The following is a 10238-nucleotide window of genomic DNA, read 5'->3' as shown; positions in this document are numbered from 1 at the left end:
TTTTATTTTTTGAATAAGGGTAATTCCAAATATGGATTCCTTTATTTGGTTCTAAAAATTAATTGAGATTTGAATCAAAAAAAAAAAAAATGAACCAAAAAAGGAAGGAAAGCTCCCTTCACAAAATCTTCCCTTCCTTTCCTCTCAAAATTGGAGGAAATTGAGAGAAAAGAAAGAAATTAAATATACCAATCTTATAATTGGTTTTCTCTTCTCTTTCCTTCATTTACTAATATCATATCAAATAAGAAATTACTCTCATTTTTCTTAATTCCTTTACTATTATCAACCCAAACATACGTGGCAAAAAAAATTTAAAAAAAAAAAAATCAACCCAAACATTGGATGGATTTAGTTTTTTTTTTCCCCTTTCCCTTCTATTCATTTCCTTTTCTATTCTGTACTAATGTTGAACCAAACAAAGTACTAAATATTTTCATGTTGAATATGTATTTTGTAATATTTAAATGGGACCTCCCAATTAATATATAGGTAACCTCAAATGAATAGGGTTTAATTAAATTGGATATACAACACACAGAAGTATAAATTATATTGTTTTTTTTTAATTTATTTACCAATAGTTGTATAACTTTTTAAGAAAAATGAAATAAAGATTATGTTTTTGGTGTTAATATTCCATTTCTTAAATTTTTCGAAGATATTGAATAATGATGATCTAACAAACAAAGGGAGTACATCAGTACATGTGATTGATTGATATTTTTTATCGTTCTTTTGAGTTTTTGGATTATTCCATTAGATTATTAGTCGCACACACGCATACACACGCACATACACACACAATCTTGATTATAATATAACCTTTACGCACATACATTTATTGGGACTCTATAACACTTAATTGGGATTGCCTAAAGTTGATTATAACAACCTCCAAATATCTTAATTGGGACTCCATAATAATTAATAAGGACTGTCTAATTTGATTATAATAACCCCTAAATATCTTTATTGAGACTCTATAATACTTAATTACTGCCTAAATTATTTATAATAATCTTCAAATCTTCTTTATTGGGACTTTATAATGCTTAATTGAAGATGCCTAATTTTAATTCTTCTCATTATAACAATGGCTAAACATTCCCAATAAACAAAATTTTGCATTGACGACATTCATGCCTATGAGAAATGGTGCTCTTAATATAGACATAGAGAATATTTGTATTATAGAGGCGGACATATTAATACATTAAATTTGTTTTAAACTTATTTTATCAAATAATAATTGTATAATTTTACAATTTTATTTTCTTATACGTATTTTTATTACATAAGTTCTATGCAATAAAAAGTTGTAGATACTCCTTCAAATATTACTTGGATATGTATAATAAGATATATATTATTTGGATATCCAAACAATTTTTTGGATAATTAGGACTACCTAATTTTATTGTAGTAACCTTCAAATACTTTTTTTATTTTAGGAAAAACCTTCAAATACTTTTTATTGAAGTATTATTTGAAAAGGTAAAGATTAATTTTAAAATCTACATTGATACAAATGAATGTGGATTAAGCTTCTCATGTACTTTGTTTATTAGTTCTGTTGTTTGTAATGAACTTCGTCTATTAATAAATTTCACTTATAGGTATCTCCAATTTAATTTTGGGTTCAAATGTTAATAGTTAACCAAATGATTTACAAAGATATGATTTAATTAAAACACCGATAATGGTGTATAAAATGTTTCATGTATTGGGTATACCTAAGTTATATATGGGCGTACCTAAAATGAAGTGGTTTAATTTTTATTTTTTTTACAAAATACAAAAGTTAAAGTTATTTCGAATAATCACACCCGTTTTTAGTACTCTTAACTATATTTATTTCCACTCTATGTAACCAAGGTCTCATTAACTTAAGCATGATTCTTATTAAAATAGAAATACTGATTTTGAATTGTTGAATGTTAGGGTGTGTTCTATTCACTTAATTTTCACTTATATGAATTTAGCTTAACTTACCTAAACTTATCTGAACTTATTAGACCTTATTATAACTTATTTAGTTGTAATTTGTACTTGTGTAACCCTTATTAGAACTTATTAAATCCGATTTGAACTTATCTGAATTTATTACACATAAAATAAGTGAAAATAAGGTGAACATAATAGGCCCTTAGTAGATTTCACAAAAAAAAAATGATTGTGAATTTAGTTTTGGAAAAAATAAAGTTAAATATTATTAGTATCCCTGATTCACGCCTAACATAATGTATGCATTTTTTTAACCAATGGGTAACTAATCGTTTTTATTTTTATATCGGTGAATTACATACAAACTGTAATTTGTAGGGATTTAACCAAAGTGCTACTAATGTAAAATTAATTCTCTAGACCAAAAAAATAATTATTTTTTTTAATTTTTATCCTTTAAGAAACAAAACAAGTGTTTAAACCTTTTTATATACACATATACACTCGTGTGCACATAAAGAGGTAAGTGCACCTCTTTTTTTTTTTTTTGCTCATTTGATATAATTTTGCTCATTTTAGATTTTATAATGAGCAAAAAAATATATTCAATGAGGAGTATACACTTGAGTGCACCTTACACACGGGTGACACGGATGTATATAACAATTTTCATTTTTAATGAATGACGGCTACACTAGTTATAATGACATATTTGACAAAAAAAAAATATATGATTTGATCTTTAATAAAACAAAATTATCACTAATTTTGTTTAATATATTGATTTAATAAAATATTTCACATGTTTTACTAAAATAAATTATTAATAATTGTAACTTTGTAATCAATCTAATCATACATGTATATGATCGAATATATGATAAAAAAAACTTCTTAAAATTATCATTTTGGCTATTTAACTTTATGTCTTCTTTGTGTTGACTACAAAATTAGGTACGTTCTTTTAGTGGTTAATTTAAGCAATAAGCAACTTATTATTAATGTTAGAAAATTCCAAGTTGGTATAGGAAATCAGAGTTGAATTTAGGAAAATTATGTTACTGTATCTTTTTTTTTTTTTTTTGGACGAAAGGAAAATTATGCTACATATCAGATATCTCTATCCCCCCAAAAACACACTAATCACGGAAAAAATATCTTATCATATATTTCCTTCCACAAAAAAAAACACCCACCAATCCACTTATTAATTTATTATTATTATTTTATTTTAAAAATAAATTTAATTAAATAAATTTTAAAAAATAAATCATTCATCTTCAACCTCAAATCTTGCCTATCTTCAAGTTTCAACAAGAAATGTGTAACCTTCAACAGTGTCGAATTAATCGTAAAATTATATCAAATTTAATCACAAAATAATAATATATAATATAATTGTTCTTTTTAACGAAAATATTTTTTTACAAATAATTAAGGTGACTATAATGTCGATCTGGAATTAATTTTTAAAACTATTCGACTTTTTTGACTTAAAATTGAAGAATTACAATGGTTAAACATTAACTTAGCAAATTTATATAATTTTGAAATCGATGAACAATGACTATTTTTTATAAAAGATGAAGGTTTTAGGATGAAGATGACATAGGTTGAAGATGAAGGTCAAATTCAACTCATTAAAAGGTTAATAAAGTTAACAATGGTATAGATTGGTTGAAGATGAAGTATTTAAAATTATATAAATTTAGTTTGATTTTAATTACAAAAAAAAAAATCATGCTTGTTAAAAAAACAAAAAAAAAATTAAAAAATTCCAACCAAACAATCATTTAATGACTGTGTAGCTTAGGTGTTGGATTGAACGGCTAGGATTAGACAAATGTAATATCAATGGTCTAGATTAAAAATATTAGTGTAGTCGACCATAGTCGTCCGTAGTTGACGACTACGCTAGAATTTTTACCATTCTCATCTCGGTGAATTTTTTCGATCTACGTGTCGAAAAATGTCCTTTAAAGGTTTTGGGCCGAGAGTCATTTTGATCTTGTAGGGTCCAAATTGAGCTGGAAACAAGCAAAAAAAACAACATACATGATTCGTTTAGCGCGTTATAAAATATCTCGATTTGTGTGTCATTATTTTTTAATCCGAATTGAGTCATTTGTGCTATTTTTTTGCTTGTTTCGAGCTCAATTTAGATTCTTAAGGGACAAAATGACCCCCAAAACCTTTACGGGACATTTTTCGGCAAGTAAATGGAAAAAATTCTCCGGCACCGGTGAGAATGGAGGCCAAAAAACTCACTAAAGGTGCGCTTTGCACCCAAGTCATTAGTTTGTGATGATTTGGTAAGCATAGTAAAAAGTCCTGGGTGCACCCAAGCCATAGTTGAGGTCAATTTTTCCTATAATAAGTGGTTATAAGAAACTACCTTATAACCCCCAATTCTCCTTTTCTTTCATCGTTAAATTCGACACAATACGTATAACAACTTACAACAGTGTTTTATTAGATAGTTTCTTATGCTGTGTAACATTTTTTTAGGATAAAGATTGATTCATAAACAAAAAGTCATACGACATTTACAAAGACATTTAAATCTAACTAGAGCAGCAGGGGGTATAATAATTTCAACGCTATGTATAAGAGTTAAATTATAATTTTACAAAGGTAGGGATAAATAAATGACAATTGAATCAAATAAAAAAATATCATTTTAGCATACCTACGTTGTTGTTGCTAATTGTACATTCTTGTTTTCATAAAATCTAAAGTGTATAAGGTAGTTTTTAAAAAATATATATATTAAAAATCCTTAATTAAGGGATCGTTTGGCATTGCTGTGGTTTTCTGTTTTTTGGTTTTTTTTTTAAAGTATATGATATATGTCCCATGATGAATAAAAAAATATATAAAATTATTAAAATCATGATAACTTAGAAAATTGACAACAGAAAAATGAAAACATTTTTTTCTTGTTTCCTGTTTTTGGTTTTTGATTTAAAAAAAAAAACAGGAAACTGAAAAACAAAAATGATGTCAAACAAGCCCTTAACTTTTATTCTTGGTAACTTCTTCAAGCTAATTAAGGGCTTATTAAATTCACCCTATTTTTCCTTATCATAGGGAAATTTTTATATTTTTTTAATTACAAAATTAAAGATACGAAGTATTTAGCGATTAAAAAAACTATACATAAAAAAATGATACCATCTGAACTTATTTAATTTTTTCTGTTATGATTTGCTACGAATTTATTTTTACTGATCTGATTTGATACAAACTTATTTTTTGTGAAATAAGTAAAAATAAGTTAAACTAAATGAGGCCTAAGTCTTCAGCTCCATCAGCAATGTGACCAAAAGATAAGAGAAATTCACCATCAAGTCGAAATATACGCCAACCTTGCAAAAGATGAGCTCCAATCTTCTCATAAAAGCTGCAAGAATCTCCATTCCATGTAATAACATTCCACTCCATTTTGGCATACCCCAATTTCACTGTTAGATTTGCAACCACCTTCATCAGCATCGTTTCGAATCCCATCTTCCGGTAACCCTTCCTTACAAACAAATTCTCCATATGTATCCCGGGTTTCATAAGAAGCGTTGAGTAGGTCGGGTAAAGGGTACCGAAAAAGGGACTCCTCGGGGTCATTGACAAGGTCGTGATTATGGTGAATGGTCTTGTAGTATGGGTTATCCTCGAACTCGCGACCTTTCGGCTCAATTATGTGGGGAGGAAGAGTAGTAGGGGAGACTTCAAGGAGGAAGACATTGACATTACTATTGAAGGGGTTTGAAGGAGGCTGATGGGAGTCGAAGAGGGCGGCGAAGAGAGAGGATTCGGTTGCGTTACATTTGTGTGTGAGATTGTAGTATTCTGCCATTCTATGGATGAGTTTGTTAATGAAAGGAACATCTGATTCGATATGAAAATTTTAAGGTACAGTCGCCTGTACCTTGGCAAAAACATGAAAAGAACATGTAGCAGTTTTTTAAAGAACATAAAGTTGTTTTGTAAAAAACATATACTTCCTCCGCCCACAATTATGTGCAACAAATGGGGTATTATTTGTGAGATATAAAATATTCCTTTGTTGCACATAATTGTGGGCGGAGGAAGTAACTGCTTTGTAAAGAACATCCAATTTTATGTTTTTTTATACATCTAAAAAATATCCCTAATATTTATAAAGAACATGAAAATATTATGTAATGAACAGAAAAAAAAAAAATCAAAGAACATTTCACAATAAATAATTAACATTATATCACATATAAAAGTACATTACACTGACAATTAAAGAACATGAACACATGTTCTTTTCACTCATTTTTAATATAAATATGTTCTTTTTACTTTAGATATGTGTTCATTACTTTTTAATAATATGTTATTTTCATTACAATAGTATGTTCTTTACATGTGTGTAATATGTTCTTTTCGCGAAACGGATGTACGATGCAAGGTACCAACGCCTGTAAGAACCACACATTGGATTCGATAAACTAAGACTCAAGTGATATAATAATATTAATGGAGATAAACAAAAACTGATTTTATTGACTCACTGCTACAATACGAGAATACAGAGATGCTTGAATATAAATAGCATATGGAATAACAACCTAAAGCTAATAATTAGGAGCATGATCTTTTCTAACTAACCCACTATGCATGACTCCACTAACAGTAACAATGACTACTCCCACGTAATTAGCCACTAACCATTTACTCCTAAAGACTCTAACTTATCAATGGCATTTAACAAATTCACCTAAAAAATAGCTAGTTACTTTGAATCAATCCAACATTACCCCTTGATTCAAAGTCTCATACATGACTAAACTTTGCTTGTGACTTCATCGACTTGCAACAGACATCGACACTTCAACGACTTGCGACAATGAACCTCGACTTTAACTCGACACAAACATTAACTCACGACACCCAAGGCACCACAATCACGACTTTCACGACATAACCACGACACACGACTTTAGAAGAGCCTACTCTCTTCTTGTTCGACATTTTGAGCAAAATTGGTATTCGCTTTCTTTTGCTCATCCCTTTGCTTATCCCAACACCTATCTTTCTTGTGACCATACCTCTTGCAATAGTAGCATTGGACTCTACTCATGGACGAACTTTGACCTTCAAAATGATCACCACTGCCATTTTCTTCACGACCACAACCGCGAATACGACCACCTCGACCACGACCACCATCATAATAACAACCCTCTGACATTTGCCCTTTAACTTGAAAGGCTTTTTCCTCGACATCTTCATCCGTAGACTTATCCATTCTCTCTTCATGAGCCATCAAAGAACTCATCAACTCATCAAATGTATAGGTTGATAAATCCTTTGACTCTAAAATTGCGGTAACAACATGCTTATAGTCCTTCATTTTGTGAAGACACCTTAATACCTTACTAACAATAGTCTCATTAGTAATAGTATCACCATATATAGATTTTCATCTGACTCACAATATCAGATACTCTAGACAAGAAACTTTGGATTGTTTCTTTGTCTTGCATTGTCATATTCTCAAAACTATTATGTAAAGTTTGTAGTTTAACGGCAATTACCTTCTTATCACCAAAATACTCTTTCTTCAAAATTTCCCACGCTTGTTTAGATGTTGATGCAGCGGATATTCGTGGGAAAACCTTATCATCCATTGCCGATTGGATGTACAATAAAGCCTTTGCATCCTTCTTACGATTTTCTCGCAATTGTTGATCAGGAATAGCCGGTGCTGGGTTCGGCTCACTATAACCGTTCTCCACTAAGTCCCATAACTCTTGAGACTTAAACAAGGTCTTCATCTTGAGACTCCATAGGTGATAATTCTCACCCTTAAACATTGGAATTAAGGCCTGCGACAACGAGTTTATACCACCATTTGACATGATTACTGACTCACAAACAAATGAACGACTATTATTTTTTATGAAACTCACGACACTTTTTTTCCTCACGACTGATTTTTTTTTTTACTCACGACTCTTCTTTATTTCACTCACGACTTTTTTTAAAAAGGCCTAGGATTGAACCATCGGCTCTAATACCAAGTTGAAACTAAGACTCAAGTGATATAATTATATTAATGGAGATAAACAAAAACTGATTTTATTAACTCACTGCTACACTACGAGAATTCAGAGATGCTTGAATATAAATAGCATGTGGAACAACCTAAAGCTAATAATTAGGAGCATGATCTTATCTAACTAACCCACTATGCATGACTCCACTAACAGTAACAATGACTACTCCCACGTAATTAGCTAACCATTTACTCCTAAAGACTCTAACTTATCAGTGGCATTTAACAAATTCACCTAAAAAATAGCTAGTTACTTTGAATCAATCCAACAAGTCGAGCTCGAGCGTACATAAGATGATCATCAATTTGCTGCTGATGATGTTGTTCATCATTTGGAAGGTTCAACTTTGGTTCTAGAGTTTCCATCTAAGGTGGAAAATATAGGAGTGAGAAATAGGTTCGTTGTTAAATGCAAATTTTGAGAAAGCGCGAAACTCTATCTATAGGGGTGACTTGTGTGAGCATGGATGGGGTACTCCAACCATTATTAATCTATTATGGTTAATTGGCCGGGATCGAAACATCGAATACTAAAATTATTATTTGAATTAAGTTTAAAAATAAATAATTTACATTATATATGTCTATAATCAATCAATTAATACATAATTCTATTTTTAAATCTATCAATTAATTTGTACAATCAAAACCAGTGGGTTTCTGGTGCGGCAGGTTGTCAAATCAGCAAATGACAAAGTAACCCCAAGACAAAAGTAACCCCTGACTGACTTAGTAACCCTTGACCAAGTAACCCCTGACCTAGTAATCCCTAACCGACCTAGTAACCCCCGACCTAGTAACCCCAAGTAACCCCTAACCGACCTGGTAACCCCCGACCTAGTAATCCCAAGTAACTCCTAACCGACCTGGAAACCCCCGACTTAGTAACCCCTAACCGACCTAGTAACCCTAAGTATCCCCTAACCGATCTAGTAACCCCCGACCTAGTAAACCCAAGTAACCCCTGGCCGCCGACCTAGTAACCCGAAGTAACCCCTAACCAACCTAGTAACCCCTGACCGCCGACCTAGTAACCCTAATCGGACCACCTAGTAACCCCTTAACGGATCTGGTAACCCCTTACCTACCACCAACAAAAAACTACCACCAACAACCACCACCAACAAACCACTACCAACCTAAACGCCTTGCCACTAGCCCCTAACCCACAAACAAACCCCGATCTATCCAACCAAACCATTAAAAAAAAATCAAATCAAACAAATACCTTAAAATGTTAACAATGGTTTCGAATATCACTTTAAATATGGCTAAAAAGGCCAAATTCGACCATGAAAATTCTAGATCTAGAGTTTTCATGGCCGAATTTGACCTTAAAAACTTTGAACTTGTTTTCCGACGACGGAGTCACCAAACCACCACTACTCTCCCAGTGAAACCACTACTTCCGACGAACGAACCACCGACGAACGAACCATGAAGACGACTATTGATGACGATTGCGAAATTTGTGTTACGTTCTCTAAGAAAATGAGATGAAGGTTCTGGATTGAAGAAGAAGAAAAGAGAAGAGAGAAAGAGAATAGAGAGGAGAGAGAAAGAATTTTTAAAAAATAAAAAAAAAATTGTGGGTGGCCACACGGTGTGGCCAGCCACATATGAAACTTTGTAATATAACACAGAGTATAAAACAAAATTTTTTTTTTTTGTGTGTGTGTGTGAGATAAAACCATGATATTCACGGTTTCATCCTTTAATATTCACGAATTAATATATTTATTTTTATGTGATTATTTATATTATCTTCGACCTTTTTTTGTGTGATAAAACCATAATATTTTAAACTCCGCACGCATTGTGTGCATATAATGCTAGTTTTACTTATCGAAAGGATGGGGGATGAGAATTGAACCAGTTACTTTTTTTTTTTATTCAATTGAGATTAAAAATCAAAAGCAAAGCATGACAAAAACCCGTGACCTTTTTGCCACACGTGCTCAATTGCTCTTGACAACTAAACCAAAACTTAAAGGTTCGTTTGACATTGCTGTGTTTTATGTTTTTTGATTTTTTGTTTTCAAAATCATATGATATTTGTCATATATTTAATGAATCAAAAAATTAGTTAAACATGTTGAAATCATGATAATTTTGAAAGCTGACAACATAAAAGTGGAAACAAAAAATCATGTCAAACAAGCTGTAAGATATAATGGTTAATGTCCAAAATAAAAATATGTTTTAT

At 31.1% G+C, this 10238-nt stretch overlaps 1 protein-coding gene across 1 annotated transcript; it reads right to left on the bottom strand.

Annotated features, from left to right (window-relative positions):
- Window positions 1-6913: 6913 nt before the first annotated feature.
- Window positions 6914-7835, bottom strand: LOC145643165 (uncharacterized). Its single transcript, XM_081694322.1, has 2 exons — window positions 7410-7835; window positions 6914-7321 (listed from the first exon to the last, which is right to left on the bottom strand). The coding sequence occupies exons 1-2, from the start codon at window positions 7833-7835 to the stop codon at window positions 6914-6916; spliced, it is 834 nt and encodes a 277-aa protein (XP_081550448.1).
- Between the last annotated feature and the right edge of the window lie 2403 nt (window positions 7836-10238).

Source organism: Chenopodium album, chromosome 8 (genome assembly GCF_948465745.1).
Source record: "Chenopodium album chromosome 8, dcCheAlbu1.1, whole genome shotgun sequence".
Taxonomy (NCBI): Eukaryota; Viridiplantae; Streptophyta; class Magnoliopsida; order Caryophyllales; family Amaranthaceae; genus Chenopodium; species Chenopodium album.
This window is presented reverse-complemented; position numbering and strand designations above follow the sequence as displayed.